This window comes from Epinephelus fuscoguttatus, linkage group LG1, assembly GCF_011397635.1.
Source record: "Epinephelus fuscoguttatus linkage group LG1, E.fuscoguttatus.final_Chr_v1".
NCBI lineage: Eukaryota > Metazoa > Chordata > Actinopteri > Perciformes > Serranidae > Epinephelus > Epinephelus fuscoguttatus.
The window spans coordinates 9,476,527-9,495,555 of record NC_064752.1 but is presented as its reverse complement, the minus strand read 5'-3'; the positions used below and the strand labels follow the sequence as shown (position 1 = coordinate 9,495,555).

General features: G+C 39.3%; 1 protein-coding gene across 3 annotated transcripts in view; it reads right to left on the bottom strand.

Moving 5' to 3' along the window:
• Window positions 1-186: 186 nt before the first annotated feature.
• The window catches only part of arhgef3 (Rho guanine nucleotide exchange factor (GEF) 3), a 48,502-nt gene continuing 29,659 nt past the window's right edge, over window positions 187-19,029 (bottom strand). For all 3 annotated transcript variants that reach the window (XM_049581165.1, XM_049581173.1, XM_049581183.1), the window contains 9 exons: window positions 9,486-9,593; window positions 8,602-8,862; window positions 8,217-8,279; window positions 8,032-8,128; window positions 6,662-6,738; window positions 6,296-6,553; window positions 5,178-5,348; window positions 4,672-4,861; window positions 187-3,609 (listed from right to left, as the gene is read on the bottom strand). In XM_049581165.1, the coding sequence (XP_049437122.1) occupies window positions 2,828-3,609; window positions 4,672-4,861; window positions 5,178-5,348; window positions 6,296-6,553; window positions 6,662-6,738; window positions 8,032-8,128; window positions 8,217-8,279; window positions 8,602-8,862; window positions 9,486-9,593 (2,007 nt within the window). In that variant the 3' untranslated portion in view covers window positions 187-2,827. The remainder of the gene's footprint in view (window positions 3,610-4,671; window positions 4,862-5,177; window positions 5,349-6,295; window positions 6,554-6,661; window positions 6,739-8,031; window positions 8,129-8,216; window positions 8,280-8,601; window positions 8,863-9,485; window positions 9,594-19,029) is intronic.

The window sequence follows — 19,029 nt, the reverse complement described above, 5'->3', positions numbered from 1 at the left end:
AAAGAGGTGTTCCTCAGGGTTCAGTCATAGGTTTTCATAGGTTTTCTCCTCAAAATCCACATTAATATCCTGGGGCTGTGTGTTTTAAATTTGCATTTGTTTTAAAGCACATTTATTTTAGCCTTCATTTCTAACATGATAACATTTTCTTTGCGACCCCCAGTAACCACACACTCAGTGACGAGCTTCTTTCACAACAGTTTATTGATGCTTTGGTCTTGTGACAATCCACACATCAGTTAATTCCTCAAAAGAACAACTGACAGCATCACAACTATCCTGACGATTGCCATTTATAATATCAAACTGATTGTCTTGACATTGTAAGTCACATCTTACATGTAATCTGTAAGCACATACTGTATATAACAAACAGACATGCTTGGCTTTGTTCCTACATTCATATACATATAGACTTAATATACATTCTTTACATACATACATACAGTACATACACAACAGGCTCCTCTGATTGTCATGAAGAAACACTGAATATTTCAGCTCTGTAGTGACATGTCCAGCACCTGTTTCAGTTGTACAACATATTGAGGCAAAACTGTTGGGATAGATAGTCAAAGCTGAAAATCCACTTAACGTGTGTATAATTCATTGGGAATGCTTTAAGAAGACTTCATGCTAAATTTACAATACTGTATCAGTAACAGTGTCTCCCATGAATAAAAAACATGACACCATAAAAATATTGTTCTGAGTATCACAAACACTCCAACTTCAAGAATTAATATGTAACTTTACTGCATCAAAATGTCTAAAAATGACCAGACCAATGTTAAATATTTTATTGTATTGTGTGCTAACATTATCCAAAATGTTTCCAACAATGTTCAAACTTAGGGAAATCTGTAATTCCACTAGAGGACATAGCCTGTGTCATTTGGCCGCCATCACCTGTCAGTGGCATCGTATCACGTGTCTGCCAGGAGCTGTCATAAATTGACTTTATATATCCAGTTTTAAGCCACATTTCTATGACAGACTTTTTAAATCTTCGGTATTAAACTACATGTTTTGACCAGATGAAGGATTTTAGTGCTTGACGTCTGGATTTTAAGGTATCAGAGAAACAAGCTGAGCAAACAGTAACGGCAGCTCCACTCCACCCAATGCTATGCCAAACAGCATTGGAAAACGCTGATTTTTAATATTAAACTGCTGTATTCAGTGTTTTTGCCGGTCTTAATCACCTGGTCTTGTTGTTTTGGAGAGGAGGAGGCCTCTGCAGATAATTCGGCCCCTGAAGAAAACCTCCTAAACATCTGGATTTTAAGTTTTCAGAGAAACAAGCTGAGCAACCATTAGCAGCAGCTTGGCTCTAGCCAATGCTATGCCAAACAGCATTGGACAAACATTGATTTTTAATATGAAACTGCTTTATGTCGTGTTATTGGCGGTTTTAATCACATGCTCGCTTTGTTTCGGAGAGGAGGAGACCTCTGAGGATGATTCGGCCCCTGGTGAAAACCTCCTAAACATCTGGATTTTAAGTTTTCAGAGAAAAAAGGTGAGCACACATTGGCAGGAGCTGGGCTAGCAGCCCCTCCACAATGAGCGAAACAGCTGATTGCAGCTTGTTGTGAGCCAGCTCTATTCAGTGTTTCCACCAGTCTTAATCACATGATCTGTTTGTTCTGGAGAAGAGGAGACCACTGTAGATAATTTAGCCCCTGGTAAAAATATCCCGAACAAGAAATTCTAACCAGGAGAAACTGACCCCAATGATGACATTACTTCGTCTTTTGTTATCGTTTTCATTGGAGGCCTAGTGGCAGAAAGTTACATATTGTACGTTCAAGTCTTTGCACTATAAGAATTTGAGCCATTGGGTTCAATAAAAATTGAAGTCTTGAAGAGTGTGCCATTCGTGTGTGAGGCGAGTCAGTAAGAAGTTGGTAAAAAAAAAAAGAAAGCCTGAGGAACCTTGAAAACATTTTTGCAGTGTGTGCCTGGTGAGCAACTTTCACTGGAATGAGTAGGGCACCATCTTTGAACATGGTGTCCTGTTCTCTCAATACATCCACGCAGTTATGTTGCATTCCATTTAATTTGGAAGTTGGATGTTGGAGCAGGGAATGATATCACAACCGAGCTGATTGTGTTGTAGTACAACAAATCGGAAAACCAAGGTGTTGTTAGCAACACTAGCTCAAGCCGGGTTAGCCATTGTTAGCAATATGAGTTGATAACAATGTATTACGCTGCTTTTTGTGCATACTAACACTGTAGCAACATGTCCACACGTAGAAGTTGGACAGGGCTCTGTGTGTGACTGTTTTAATGAGACACAAATGGGACAGAAGTGCTAACAGACACTACTGTTGAGGGGCAGGGCAGCCATGTTGAATTTTGGGGTTGTAAATCTGACTTCAGGGGGTGTTCCAGTTGAAATTTCCAACTTGGAACTCTGAAAGTCTCAACTTTCCAGTACAACTGGAAGGGCCAGTCTTCCAGGGTAGTGGTGTCCATTGTTGTAGCATTCTGGGACAAAGTGGTTGCCATGGTTACCAGCAGTCAGGATACAGCAGTTACAGCCTCCCAGAAGACACTGATTAAAGCGTATAGACCGTTTCACTGGGATTGCATTGCTAGGCAACAGCTTGGGTCCCTGTTTACTTCCTGTCAGCTGATGTCATTCACGTACACTGCAAAACATTCAAACAGGAAATACAAAGGAACCCAGAATGTTCATGTTGTCAAGTTTTAAATGGTCCACTGACAAGTTTATCTGATGTTCTATTGACTTTGTCAATCAGTGACATCATCATCAAGTCCATGATTTGATTGGCTGTCAGTCTCTCAGTTCCCAGCATCAGCACCTGAGGTCTAGCTCCTCGCACTCCAGCGAGTCATCCTCGCTGGTGTCCATGCCGACCTCCTCTCCCTCCTCAGTGCCCCTCTGCTCCTCCTCCATCACATCCCGCTCCTCCTCCTCCTCCATCACCTCCTTCTCACCCTCCTCTTGACATGGAGCAGCAGAGGAGAGAAGGGAGGTGAGAACATCATCAGCACCTCCGCTCAGAGTCTCTCCTTCTCCTCCTCCATCCATCCCCCAGTCTGCTGCGGTTCCTGGCTCCGCCCCCGTCTCTCCACCGACACCCTGCCCCGTCTCCATCTCACCTGTCTCTGTCTCACTGGTCGTCAGCCTCGTCTCACTGTCCATCCCTGTTTCTCCATTCAATTCCAAACCCGTCCCACCATTCAAACCCAAATCTGTCTCCATCTCCCGACCTGTCGCTGTCTCTTGAGTCAAACCTACCTCAGCCTCTTTATCCAAACCAACATCTTTCTCTCCTTCCTCTCCTTCCACACTCAGCCCTGTTTCTGCCTCCCCCCACACCCCCTTTTCATCTTCAAGCCCAGAATCACCACTTAAACTCATACCTGTCTCACTAACCGGCCCTATCTGTCCACCCAGCCCTGTCTCCAGACATTGTCCTGTCTGTGGTGGCTGGTCTCCAGTCAGTGCTGCTGCTTCCTTGGCTTGTTTGATGCAGTTGATCCACTGCTGTTTGTTGAAGGCGTCGCTGGCCTGGAAGCAGTGGCTCTGCAGCTGACCGCCAGTGCGGTCCGAAACCCGGAAGAAGTTCTTTGCTGTGAGGAAGAGAGAGTGAGAGAGACTATGATTATTATAGTTCATCTTGAAGATGCTGGTTGGGGTTGAGGTCAGAGTTCTGTGCAGGCCAGTCAAGTTTTTCACACCAAATTGAGAAAACCATACTAGAAACTCTATACTCAAGTGTTATTTAGTACTCTAGAACAGTAAGTGAGATTTTTTTTAGTGTGTAAAAAACCTTAGTATGAAACCAACAGTGGTGAACTGCAAACTTTTTCTGGTGAAATATTACAGCATGCAAACACCAGCAATGTGGTAGTGACAACAACGTTCATAGCAGACAGACATAACAGAGCAGCGATTACTACCTCATATAACAGACAGTAACCAAGGCAGCTCTGTAATGTCAATAATGCAAAAATGTTACTTTGATGGCTGTAAAATATTTTTTAAGTTAGCTACAGTTCCCTGTCTCCTTTCATTTATGTCACATACTGTTACTAACGCTCTCCTCTTAATTAACGTCAGCTCACTCCTAACCTACTCAGTTAACACAAGTGTGTGCACAGACAGTCATGTGATCAAACGATGCTGGAAGAACTGAGGTTGGCATGGGTTACCATGATTACACATCTCTAACCAGCAAGGAGGCTCTCAGGAAGTGGTGTGGTGATTACAGTTCAGTGCGTACGACACGCAAATGTTGAACAGTAGTACACATATTAGGTACGTGGTGTATAGTATGCACTTTTGGACACAGCACATTTCTTCATGGATCTAACTTTGTGTCATGTCGAAACAGGAAACAGTTTCCACAGCGTTAGAAGCTCACTGTTATCTAAAATATCACTGTATGTTGTAGCATTAAGATTTCCCTTAACTGAAACTAAGGGCCCAAAACAGCCTCAAACCAAATGTAAATCAAATTAATTTTGGCCTCAGAGTGTTCTCTATAGCATCATAGTATGGAAGTTGCACAAAGCAACTGTTTTACAACATACAAAAGAAAGAAACAACAAACAAACAACCTCTTGTGGAACGACAACATTAAATACATCTGTGTTTGTGGCATCATTCTGTGGTATATGTGAGGTACTGACTGCGCTCGTTGTTGCTGAAGGCTCCTCTGATGGACCCGCCCACTCTCATCTCTCCATCTGATAGGTCCTCCAGATCCAGCTGCCGGATGGGGATTGACTGGCGGCAGAGCTGGTATCTGACTGGCTGGTCGTTGAGTGAGACAGACCTGGTGATGACGAGAACGTCCTGGAACAGGAACACGTGGAGTTTCTGTAAATAGAGAAAAAGAGGAAAAATACTTCAATGTCTCTTCACTTGGTGATAATTCTGGTCAGAAAATCAGTAAAATAATCAAAGTAGCAGTAGTGGGCCCTGTATGGTGAAGATAAAAACTAAAAGTAAACAATCACAATTACAAAGATGTATTTTTTAAAAGTTATTGTTATATATGCTGTACATAAAAGTATAGTTATATATTATATCTACACCTATATCCAAAGCATAATGTTAAACCTCTGGATTCATGGACTCTACAGACCACATGGGGTGTTGGGTGGTGTGTATAAAACAGTAGAAGTCTACTAACCAGTCCTCTGTTGTTCTTCAGCTCTCCGTGGCAGCAGAGGGTCCTGGACCGCTCGATGAGTCCGTCCCTCTGTCCGTCCTCCGTGTACAACAGGCGGTCCTTGTAGTACTGACACTCCGACTCCCCTGTCCGCTTGTTGATGTCCGCCACCACGCTCTGCACCATCAGCATCTGTGGAACAAACAGTCAACATCCAACCTCAGACACATTTTATATCACCTGATCTGTTTCCTCGTTATTCTGCGTGAAGTGACTGTTTGACTCTGATTGCTTCTATTTTCAGTGAGAATTAACAACAACCTGTCGATGCAGCTAAATAAACTACAAGCAAACAATGAAAAAAGTTTAATTGTGCAGAGAGAAGGCTTCTGCAGAGGACCCCAATGTCTCACATTAAAAAATAAATAATTAACGAAGCTTCTGAAAGTATTTATGTAATTGATTTTCCTCTAGGTTGATCTGATTTATTGAGTTTTTCACATACAAAATAAAGTAATCCCCCTGCTTTCAAAGTTACTTTAAAATGTTCAGACTACTTAAGAGTTATTTCTCATTTTTCTGTATAAAACATTTTTTTTCTGACACCATGACCAGTGCAAGTAACAGAGTCTTAAGATGGTGATTGGATGTTTCTCACTGAAATACACCTTCAGAGTCATAGTTGAATTATGTCCTTCAGTTTTTACATGCACAGGATCGTACCTTCTCTTTTTATATTCATGGACACTCAAGAGCTGACGTAGTCCTACTGTAGTTTGAGAAAATGATTAGGATTTCCAAAACAACGGGAGGCAGAAACAGATGGCTCCTATTTGACATCTAATCAAAGTCACAAATCAAAGTTGAACTGCAATTTTTTCAGGTAGATTTTCAGCCATTATTCCCTAATTTTCCGGGTTATCCCGACTTGTCAGGGTTAATATCACGTCCTCAGGCTTTTTCAGGTTGTCTTTGAATTTTTAGCATTATGTTTGTGGTTTGTGCTTGACAGTTCTGATTGGCTCTAAAAATTCAAACACAAATCATTTTATATTCTACTACCTCAGTCTGACAGCAAGGTAAACCAGACCTGCAGGATGAAGATGTACAAACAGTATTTTAATGCAGGTTTTTCTCACCGCCTCATCCAGGTGCTGCCGGTCTGGGTGATCGTTGGGTGTGTGCTTCAGGATCTCCCTGAGCAGCAGTGGGTATTTCACCAGTCGGCTGCGGGGGATGTCCAGGAAGTTCCACAAGTCCAACTTCCTGCTGAATGGTGACTGGAGACAGCGCTGCAAGAAGTCCTGGACCCGCCGATCCTGCTTCTTCTGGTCCAACAAGGCCTTGGCCTTCACCTGGTTACTGCAGTACGCGGTGTAGGAGGAGAGACAGGGGAGCTGCAGCGACACAGAGACAGAGACCTGGTTACTACACAATGTCAAAGACAAGAATAACAGTAAGTATTTTCAGTGTGTTGTATTATGTGAAGAGAAACACTCGCTCACCCAGTCAGTCAGGATGTGTCCCACATGTTCTGTGGACCCGTCAGGTTTTCTGGCGTCTCTGAGATGACTCAGCAGGTCTGATGAGAGACAAACGGTTTTATTTAAAGACGTGAGACCCAAAGCAGCACAGGAACAGTGAAGACAATGTGGTGGCATCCAAAAAATACCGAAACAGCTTTAATAGCTACACTGCACAAGCCTGAAGGTCTGACCTCATGACAAAGTGATTGTTTCCAAACATTTTTATAATATTTTTGTGAAACATAAATATGTTTTTCTACATAACCTTTCTTTCATTTCAAAAAAGAAGCCAAAGTTCTCAAATGTCAAATATTGCCTGAATAAAATATAGTCTAAAAAAAAATTGGCCAGATTTTTTTTTATTTACATCAGAAACTTATCAATCTTGAAATTGACATTTGATGTCAACTGATGTAACTTGATATATTTATTTATTTATTTATATTTTTATGCATTTTACATATATACAAATATGTAAAAATAACGAGACCAGAAAAGAAGGGTATACGGACAGGAGCTAGCATTATCATAGTTGTCCTGAATACCCCAGGGCAGATTTCACTGAGCAATCCTACAACAAACAGTCTAACTTCTATTACAGACTGTCATCATCTCCATTTTGTTTCAGCTAAGATTTAACATAGTTTAAAGAGCAACTTGGACATAAAAGAAAAACTATATATCACAGCACTGGGGTCGTGCTGTCAGCTGTATTATAGCAAAGATTATCTCCTGATGAAGTAGAGCACCATCTGCTGGTGGCAAAAGTCCCTGTTGTTTTTGGAGGCGCAGCCAAAGGCAGCATCCTGTTTCCTTGTGATGCTTCTTTTGCTCATATGAGAATATACAAGAATGTGTGTCTAGATAATATAAAGTGTTCAATAATGACCTTACTCCAAAGTTCTTCAACTCCACTGTCCAATTTTTGAGGAATTGTCGCTGCTTGTTGCATTGAGACCAAATACAGATATTCAGTAGTCTGAAATGCATGTGTTTCAAAGTACTGAGCATATGACTAGATAAATTAGACTTGGATTATACTGCAGGAGCTGTGTGTGAGTTTATAAATGGAGCTTAGATTCATCTGACACAACAATTCAGACTTGTTCCGTGTTGAAAGTGATAAGGAAATAGTAAGATTACCATCTTAACTTTTACGTGAAACTCACCATGGTGCTTTTTCAGACATGAAACTGACATATTAAACTGCCATTCCATAAACGTACGGGGGTGCATGTGCTCTGGGCCCTTCACTCAGCTGTAGACAGCTGCTGCATGTTTGAAACTTTTGAAGCATGTTGCACCAGATGACCTTTGATGAAAAAGTTCCATCAGTTGCTCCCTCCTACCTTCATGCAGGGGAATCAGCGAGTCCAGAGTGCCGAAGATCTGGTTCAGTTCCTGCTCAGTCATGATTGACAGCTTCAGCATCGGGTCACGGTAGGCCTGCGGCATACACACGTGCACATATGAGCAAATGAGCTCAGAAAATACCGGTACAGTTGTTCAAGGAAATATAATGGTTTTAATTTACCTTCTTTGCCAACTTGAGATCCTCCACCAAGTCTTGTTCGCCCTGAGCCAACTCAAATATGGCCTGCAGGGAGAGTTTCAGAAAAAAGATTGCCTTAGAAATTAATTTGGGTTACTAGTGCTTGTTAAGAGATGGGTAAGATGTGATTATATTTTGCATTTTTGTATTATTGTCATTTCTATTTCTCTCATTATTTCTTTATGCAGTGAGAATAAGTATTTTATTTTGTAAAAACAATTCTCAAAATAGCCGAAAATATTTGGTGAATTAATGACCGGAGAAGAATTGTGTTTTATTTTTGTTGTGTTCTCAAAGTTAGAAATCGTTGAGACACAAAAAATGTTATTAAAACCCTTCAGTCCAGCAGCAGTGTGGTGCCTCTCACCTCTTGTCGTTTAATCTCTTTTGGGCTCAGAGGTTGCGTCGCTCCCAGCCGGACGTCAAATGTCTCACTCCAAAGCTTGCTGTCACGGCGCTTGGCGGCTGGGGCTGTTGCCGTGGAAACTCGTGTTGCAGGCATGGTGGAGGAGGTGTTGGAGACTGTTGCTGAGATAACGCGCGTCTTCACCGTGGATGAGGAGGAGGAGGGAGGAGGAGGATGAGCGGCTCTCTCCGTCTGACTGTCATTACGAAAACTGATGGAGCGCTGCAGAGACAAAGAGATGGTTTAACCAGCTGATAAATACAGAAAATTATTAATATGTATTTAGGATATTGCTGCAATTCAGGCATAGAGCTGTAAAGTGGGAGGAGATACTTTGGGTGACCTTGGTTCCAGAAGAAAAATCTTTATTTTCATAAACAATATTTCATGACTCACAATTTGAGCTCTTCTACAGACTGTTTGGATCGTCAAAGATGAACAACTATGTGATAAAATATCTGGTTCTTTGATTCAATAATTAAAGGTACAAGGCCATGTGCATCAAAACTTTAGGGGAGAAGTCAACTACAAATCCCAAGGTGCACCAAAAATGTCAGGTGGAAGCTAAAGTTTACTGTTTTGAGGAAAACTGATTGAACAATTTGCAGTTTAAATCACTTTTGAATTACTGAACTGAAAGAAGAAACCATGTGGAAATCATTAAAACTGGAAGTCATTATATTAAACTATAGGATTATAATATTATACAGGAAGCTTTTGTGTTTCTGTGTCTAGCAACCTGAAAAAAAATGAAATGTAAAAATGTATTAGGAAAAAAAGACACCTCCAGAACCAGGTGAGCCACTTCAAAACTTAACTGAGAAGACATCTGATTGGCGGCTCACCTGCAGCGTCTGACCAATCCTCTTCAGCGGGACAGTCTTGACGGGCGGCAGCAGGCTGGCCAGAGACGTCACCCTGGATACAAGTTTACTGCGCTTGGTGCTGGGCTCCTGGGGGAAAGAACAGAGTCAGATTATGTTCATGTCATCAAACAAAAATAAGACTCCAGTGATCCACGAGTCACTTCACACAATACAGAGTGTGAAGTCCAGAGGTGACATTGTAAGAGACACCGTGGCAGGGAAAGACGTCACAAATGTCCATATGATCTACAATCACAGGACTTAATTTCTTGGTCATCTTCATCTCCAATACACCATTAGCAGAGTTTACAAAGGTCAGTGCAGGTTGGGGTCAAAGCCCCCTAAAAAATGACAAAGCTTCAACAAAGTTCACAGAATGACGTCTTCAAATGACTTGTTTTTTTCTGACAAACAGTCCAAATGTCTGTTTTCACCACACACCATCAAAAACAAAGCAAGACAAATGACAAGCAAGACAGCAAGACAAACTGCATGACTTTTAAAGACACAGATGTTGGAAAAAAGAACTTACGAGACCAGATACAAAGTTTCATTTATAAAAAGAGACATAAGGAGCTATATATGCATTCAATACTCTTATTGCATTTGGCTTGCTGTACATGTTTGGAGTGGAACTAGGACAGTGTCAGATTTTCATGGCCAAAAGACTTCATGATGACCATATTATTGTGATATATTTAAAAAAAGATATAAAATAAAAACACTATCAGTAAAATTCAACCTTAACTTTGCTTATTGTTCGTTTTTGTCTTTTTGGCAAATGATTTAAACTAAAAATATGAGTGTAGGGAGGTGGAGCGAGTCTGTAACCTTAACTGTACAAACCATACACAAAGAACAATTACACTAAATGGAAAGTGAAAAGGAAACAAGATGGTGTTGGGGGACGGAGACAAAGTGAGAAGAGAATGACATGGAAATTATTTAAGAGGTTATTGATTATTAACAGATTAAAGTTTTCTTAAATTACTGAATCTAAAATCATTTAACTTAATAAAGGAATACAATCGCTGCATGACTCTGTAAAGGCTCTGTAGCTGTCAGTCACAGTCTCCAAATATTCAGTTTTCAAAGAAATAAAACAGAAAAAATCTTCAGACTCACACTTTGGAGAAGCTGCAGCCAGACGATCTTTAGAGTTTTTGCTTTATAAATTAATTATTCAATAAAATTATAGAATTAAAACAACAAATTGAAGAACTGTTTCTGGTACAACTTGTCTGCTGAGTCTGAACACAGTCATCCTGTCTGAGATGATAAACACTGAGTGAGTGTGTGTGTAGACTGTTCTCGTAATTGGCAGGAAAGTTGCCTCTGTATTGTTAATATACTGCAGGTTAAACAATAGTGTGACTCAGAGTCTTTCCCCTCTGTGCCAGACACACACACACACACACACACACACACACACACACACACACACACACGCAGATATCAGGTCTCCATATTATCGGGATCTGACTCTGTGTGAAAACGCCACCAGGCTGCTTGTCCTGGATACAGACATACAATAAATCAATATCTGTGTGTGTGCGTGTGTTTATGTGTGTGTGTGTGTGTGTGTGTGTGTGTGTGTGTGTGTTCGTGTGTCACAGTGAACTGACCCACTGGAACACAGGAACCATCAAACTCTGTTTCCATCAACACAGTCAGGAACCAGTCGACCAAAAATAAATCGACCTCAAGTGTTTTTGTTGTTTTATCCTTGATCGCCCCGAAGTCACAGAAAGATTTTCAACAAGAGCTTCATGTTCACGTCTCAAATGTGACAATAACTTTTCCAGTTTTCAATAATTTTATCCAAAAAAAAACCCAACAATCTTCTCATCAATAGGAATAGGCAGTAAAAAGGAGACTGACAATTAACAGCTGTGACTCGACAGCCTCTAAAGTTGCCATCAGAGGTCTGATGAGTTCATAAAATATCAAATGTAAACACCAGTTAAACTGTGTAATTACAGTCAGTGTGTTAAGCAGGCAATACTGTTGTATTTATTAAAGATTTAACCGTCAGTGAGGGTAATGAATAATCCGTTTATTTGCTTCGCACTCGTAAAGTTTCCATGGGACATGCTGTAATGGGTTTCTGTGTGTGATGGTGCTTCAGCTGATTCAGTCTGACAAAGATCAATTCTGCACAGTTGGTCAACTATAGACTAATTACAGCAGGTTTACAGCACACTGACTCTCTGAGCAAGAGTCGGAATAAAAAACAAACAACTAGACCCACGCTAGAATAACTCCAGAGACAGCCACATGTCAAGTCTAATTTTTAACTTTTAAACTCATGTTTTATTGTCTTCTTATGATGTGTGTATGAAAACTTCAGATTTCCACACAGTCTCCTTTCCTACCAAGAGTCTGCAGCAGTTCACTAACTGTAGCCAAGTGGTTATTATTGTAACCATGAAGATAAAAGTCCCTTAACTTTAGTTATTTTTAAGCCAAACCAAGACTGTTTCTTAAACCTAATCAAACATTAATCATAGTAGATAAGGAAACAGTTCAGTTCTTGAAATGCAGATCTTGTCCTGTCAATAGTGACATCAGATCAGACAATGCTCACATGGATCAATCACTTATTTTGATGTTTAATTTAGAGGAGTTGTTGATCAATGAGGACAACTGAACAAAGCCAGGCTAGACAAAAAGCATTAGAAACAGAAGTGACACCTCAACAGGAAAGGGCAGTAGCCAAACTTCTCTCCAAATGTAGTGCTAATTTTAACAGAATTGTAAGAAAATCGCTAGAGAAAATTAGAATTAATGCAGGTTTCCATCCCCTACTGTTATGAACTGTGGTTGTGGTTTCATCAAGATAAACAGCTGGTGACGCTAATTCTCCAGTGAGGTGCTGTTATACCATTGAAGAATGGATGTATAAAGAGAACTGGATACAGCATCCCTATGAAAGTTGCTCAGTGGCACATGAAGCCGAAAAAGTTAGACTTCCATGTGCAATGATCAGCTTTGCTTCTGCATGGCTGAGGCCCTTAGAGCAGGCGCACTACAGACCTCTACTGGATGAGAGGATAAAATGATTTAACTGTCCAGCTCTTCTGGACTTTACAAACGATTCATTTTACTGGGGTTGTGACACTCAAAAAAATGTATCCACTGACTTACAGACGTCTCTTTCACAATATAAGTCTATAGGGAAAGGTCCTTTTGAGCCCTATGTCACCACATGACAAACCTAGAAGTTGTAATTCCACATTTAGCCACTATGTCAAACCGGCTTCAAAGTCCGGTGGTGCTCCTGTGGGCTTACATTGAAGAAATAAAGGCTGCAGCGAGATGACGCACCAGACCTCCAGTCAAACCTCAACTGGTGAAAGACCATGCACAAAACATGATAAAAACATGGCATTTATTTTTGTTTACAATAAATGTATTAATGTGAGGAAGGTTACAGTCTCCTCATCGCTCCATGTAGATCTGATGTTTCTGTCTCTTCAGTGGACGTCCTTCTTAATTAAAATGTTACTCCACTGCACTTGCATTTTGGTTTTACTCATGCAACAACTTTCCCACCTCAGCCAAGCATTAAAACTTTTTTGGCTAGTCTAATTCTCTGTTTTTGTTTTTTTTGTTTTGTCTAGTTTTTGTATGTGCAAATCGGAAATGTGCATAAAAACAAGTGAACGGAAAAGCACCTCGTGCAAGACTGCTTGAGGAAGTGACAAACTTCTCAAGCAGTCCTGCACGAACTTTCGATCTGAATCTGTGAACAGCTTCAGATCATTAAAAAACAAGATGAGATTCCCTCAAGCATGAGGCCTGCCACTTCATGTTCTTTCTGTTTAAGATAAATAAAACAGTACCAGGGGACAAACAGCAGCGTCAGGCTGTTTTGAGGTCTTAAGCAGAATCTTTACAACCATCTCAGATGTTGTCGTCACAAAAGTGTTAAGTGACCTTCTGTATAAATATGTCTCATGAAAGAACTCACTTAATACCATATACAGTAGTATTAAGTAATGATAATGGCTGACATTAGTGGCGCAAGAAAAGCTACTAAGAAACTTATATATGTAGAAAATATTTCTACTGTTTCAGTTTCCTTTTCAAGTGTAATGTTACAAAGTATTAAGCACCACATTCACCTCCACTGTGCTGGTTTGAAGACAGGAGTCTCAGTTTTAACAATGGTGATAAGTAACTAAGTACATTTACTCAAGTACTGTGCTCAAGTGCAAATTTAAGACACTTGTACTATGAGTATTTCCACTTTATGCAGTTTTATACTTCTACTCCACAACATCTCAGAGATAAATATTGTACTTTTTAGTCCACTATAAAGGAATTAAAATCAGCACAACTTTAGACATCTACAGCAGAAAAATGCATCATACACAAGAATGTGTTCTCCATCTTACCTCCACCTGTTTCCCCATGTTGTACTTCCCTTTGCTGAGCAGAATGACGACGGGCATCCGCCCCGCCACCATACTGCTCACCGCAAAGCCCTGCTTAGGATCTGGACCTTTCCCAGTACAGATAGAGTGGCCCGTAATAGATTTAAACTGGTCCAGGGTTTGGTGCTGGTGGAGCTGAGGAGGAATGCCAGTAAGAAATCTGGAAATAATCTGATGCCAAGAACTTAAGTTCAGGAAGAGTCTGGTACTGGTGGTTACTCCAGAGGCTGATACAGAAAGTGTGACACTGACAAAACGTCAAGAGTGAGCACGGTACCAGTGCAGCGTTCAAGTGTCCAAACAGAGTTTTGTGTTGGTCGGACTCTAGAGATAAAGAATGTGCAAGGAGTCTAGAAAGATTCTGATCCTGGTTTTGTGTCCAGGATATGTCTGGTATTCAGTATTCAGTACCTTTAAAGCTTCAAAAAAGAATTTAGCTCCAAGAATGTGCTGATATTTCTAAAGCATCCACAAAAGCTTTAGTGCTTCTAGTATCCAAAAAGTACCTGATACCAACTGGGAGCCCAGTAAGAAATTGGCACCAGTTTTCTAGCAAAGAAAAATGTTCTGGAAAAGCATCCAAATAGAGTTTGGTACCAGAGGAGATTCCCTGAGGGAGCCTGGTGCTGTCAGAGGATCGTCAGGAGCAGAGTATCTGGATCCAGTCAGTGACAGGCAGAAAGAGTCCAGTAAAGGTTTGTTCTCACCAGAGTTCACAGTTTAGACCGTCTAGATCTTTTACTCCAGGTTTCTGACAGGCTTCTCTTTTAAACAGCGGTTTAAGCTCCTCACTCTCAGTGATGGCTGTTTACTTGTCCCCTCCTGACTCTCTGTCTGACAATTAATACTCCTCTCACCCTCTCTGACTCACTTACTCACGGGGGCGTGCTCACTCACTGTACTTCCTTCCGTCCTTTCTTCCTAGCTTCATTTTTTTTTCCAAAAATTGACTCTGACAATTATTCTTCATGTCAACAAATCACACGAGAAGCCCAAAGCCAACAATGAATGTGTCCTCCTAACAAGTATTGTCTGTGTACCAGAGTCTGGTGTATCTTCCTCTGTGCGACAGAGCTCCATTGTTGTCCAACAGTGTCAGTCCTGTGGGTGACATGTTCTTTCATTACCTTGAACACATTCACTGATGTTTATTTTTACCAACACACAACATCCCGTTGGCCCAGATTCTCCCTTGAGCATCAAATCTGGATTAATCCACCGCTGAAAATAGTCCCCTACACACGCTCTATTTTCTCCTGTTTAACGTTTGATAAAAACTAATGTAATATGAGACTGAAGAACACGTCGTTGGTTTTGATTTTTTTCATGAGATTTGTTGATAATAAGAAAAATATAGAAGATCACCAGCCTTGTCCATTAAGTAGTAGAATTATAAATGATCTAACAGTCCTGCAATCAACCTTTACGTATGCAGAAGTCAGTAATTCCCAACAATTGCCTCAACCTTGTTTTGTAGCAAAGGGACTGAAGGATCATGAGGGACTGTGATGAATATAAGTCCTAGACTTTGTCCTGATATCCGTGACAATGCCTTAAACACCATTTCACTGCTGTATATTATTTTTTGGCAAATAAAATGAACTAAACTAAACTAAAAGCAAATTATACAATTTCACTTCAGTCTTACAATACATGAAGTGAAGAAAAAAGTACAATATTTCTTTCTAAAAATGATGTAAAGTAGATGTAAAAAGTAAAATATCTCCCTGTAAAATGTAGTAGACATAAAAAATTTAATATTTCCCTGCAAAATTTAGTAGAGCTATAAAGTACAGTATTTTCCAGTAAAATTAAGTAAAGTACACATAAACATTTTTTTATTTCCCTGTAAATATAGCTGATGCAAAAAGTACAATATTTGCCTGTAAAAATGAAGTACAGTACATATAAAAAAATAAAATATCTCCCTGCAAAATGTACTAGACGTATAAAGTACAGTATTTTCATGTAAAAATGAAGTAAAATACACATAAAAAGTAAAAAATATCCCTGTAAAATACAGTAGACGTAAAACTTACAGTATGTCCCTGTAAAAATAAAGTAAAACTGATACAAAAAGTAAAATATTTCCCTGTAAAATGCAGTAGATTTTAAACATATGGTATGTCCCTCCTAAAAGTACGTAAAGTATACATAAAAAGTATAACATTTTCCTGTAAAATGTACTAAATGTATAAAGTACAGTATGCCCCTGTAAAAATTAGGTAAAATACACATAAAAATCAAATATCTCCCTGAAAAATACAGTAGTTGTAAATGTGCAGTCTTTCTCTATAATAAAGTAGATATAAAAAGTAAAATATGTTCCTGGAAAATGAAGTAAGCATCCAAAGTACAGTATTTTCAAATAGAATTGAAATAAAACACACTTAAAATTAAAATTATTCCTTGTAAAATACAGTACACATAAAACATACAGTACGTCCCTGTAATAATGAAGTCAAAATGATATAAAAAGTAAAATATCTCTCTATAAAGTGATGTCTTAAGTACAGTGTTTCCCCGTAAAATGGAATAAAGTAGATATAAAAAGAAAATATTTCCCTGTAAAATGCAGTAGACGTAAAATGCACAGTATGTCCCTGTTAAAATGAAATTAAGTATGCATAAAAAGTAAAATTTTCCCTTTAAAATGTAGCAGACATGTGGCATTTCCCTGTTAAGGGTAGTAAAGTAGACATATAAAAAAATTAAATTCCTATAGGATAGGAATAATTCACTTTAATACCTTCATGCAACAGTTTGTCATCTTGTGTTATTATCACCTAAATTTACACACTAACATGACTTCGACTGGAGCTGATACTGGAGCTGCTGGTGTTGCTGGGACTGGACTGCTCAACATCAGTCGATGTTAATCTGAACTGTAATTACTAAAGAGAGACAGTTGCCTGCAGGCAGACGAAGCTCTGCCCTGGTTTTCTACAAGTTTCAAGTCAATTATTGTTTGTGTGTGTGTGTGTGTGTGTGTGTGTGTGTTGTGTTTTTGTGTGTATACTTGTATTATCTTTTTACAGAGCCAAAACTGTGGGGACAAAAAACATCACATATTAAAACCAAGACCTAGTTGTTGGTTCAGGTCAAAAGAGAGACAGTCTACATTGGTAAGGGTTACAGTTAGGCATGTAGTGGTTATAGAGCTGACACAATTTGTCAATTGTCAACTTTTTGTCAACTATTTTGATTATCAAGTTATCATTTCAGTAACCAAAAACTCCTATCTTTTCTGTTTCCAGCTTCTCAAATGGACGTGTTAACCAAATATCTTTGTGTTTTGGACTGCTGGTCGGACAAAATAGAAGACATGAAGATGTCATCTTTGGCTTTCGGGAATTAGAATGGACATTAATCACTATTTCTTGACATTTTAAAGACAAAATGATAGTTAAGGTTCGGGTAAATTTCCAGGGATTGAATGTAAATTGATGTAATGTCGACTAAAGTGGTGAGAACAAGATTTGGGTGTAAAAAGCAGAAGCCAAAATAAAGAAACTTGAAGACAGTCACATCCTTGATCAGCTGTAGGTAATAAAACAAAATTGATCATTGTGTATCTTTTTTTTAGAAATGTTTCAGTGATTTCCTTTGAACACTGTGACTGGTTTCCTTAACGTCTGATCTGACATGAGACCCACCTCGGCTAACAAAAGCTGCCCTTGACTACTTGTTAGGGAACACCCAGAGAGGAAAAGAGTCACCGGCTGTACCAAGAGTAATTCAAGCTTTTTCTACTGGCCTAGTCAAATCTCCCTCATTTCATCTGAACTGTGACATCAGCTGCAGGCACGTGGATTAACATGAGATGTGTCAAACCGAAATTCAAACAGATTCAGACAGATGTAAACAGTACGCCCAGGTTTTTTCCCCAGAACGAGTAACAAACCACACAAATGCCCTTTGCCTAAGATAATATTTAAGGAAACAATAAATAGAATATACTGATAATATATATAAATATATGATATACTAGTTTGGTAAACTGCATTTTACCGAGTTTGAAAAATACATGAATTTTCTCTAAATTGCCTAAACTGGAACAAGACAAGATGCTCCAAACATAAAGAGCATTTTAGGGTGTTTCAGGCAGACAAGGATTAAAGTCAATTTTGAAATTCTGCATTAAAAGCACACACAACAAATTATTTCATGTGTCTGCACTAAAACAGGAACATCCATCTTGCATATTGTCTTTCTGGTTTATTCTGCAAATTTAGCAGAAAAATGAAAGAAACTGAGGAAATAAACACGTGCAACACTTGGATGAGATTATGAAAAAGAGTGGAGGACAGCAAAGACCATGAACTGCAGAGACAGTTAGAGGAGTAGAAAACAATTAAGTGACTTCATCTTAATTGTGGCACTGACCTCAAATCTCAACAACCAAAATAGAAAATACTGTATCTCTCACTGACAATACACAACTTCCTGTAAAGCAACTTCTAAAAAATTTTTCATGTTATTATTTTGTCACAATTATGATATCTCCTAATTATGAATAGCTTGTTATAGATAAGTCAGAATTTTGACTCAGCATCACATAATTAAAATACCTCATTATTACGAGCAAAAAACCCTTAATGATTTAAGAGGTGGAAATAGGCTTCCTTAAAATACCAAAATCAGATTACTTAAACTAGAATTACCGCCTCAGGGTCGTATGCCTCCATGAACCAGTCAAGTTGCACTTGGACTGTACATTCCAATACTTTTATGCCAGAAAAATATTTAGTATGTCCCAATACATAGTATGTCAAATGCAGTATGCCAAAAATACCAGGATGTTCTACTACATCCAATCTGGTTTTGCAGTATGCAAGCCAGCATGCTTTTCTAGCTATTCTGACTCACAATCCTCTGCGCAGTGGATGATATGTCACATCAGCTGATTGAATCATCAAATGACAGCTGATTGACAGCTGTCAAAAGTCGCAATAATGGATGACAGCGCATTCAAGTAACTGATGAGCAGTCGTATAGTAATAAAAGGAATGACGATTGTTTAAGTGAACAAAATAATCACAAATATCATAAACAACAAAAGGACATAACTATAAAAATAACAG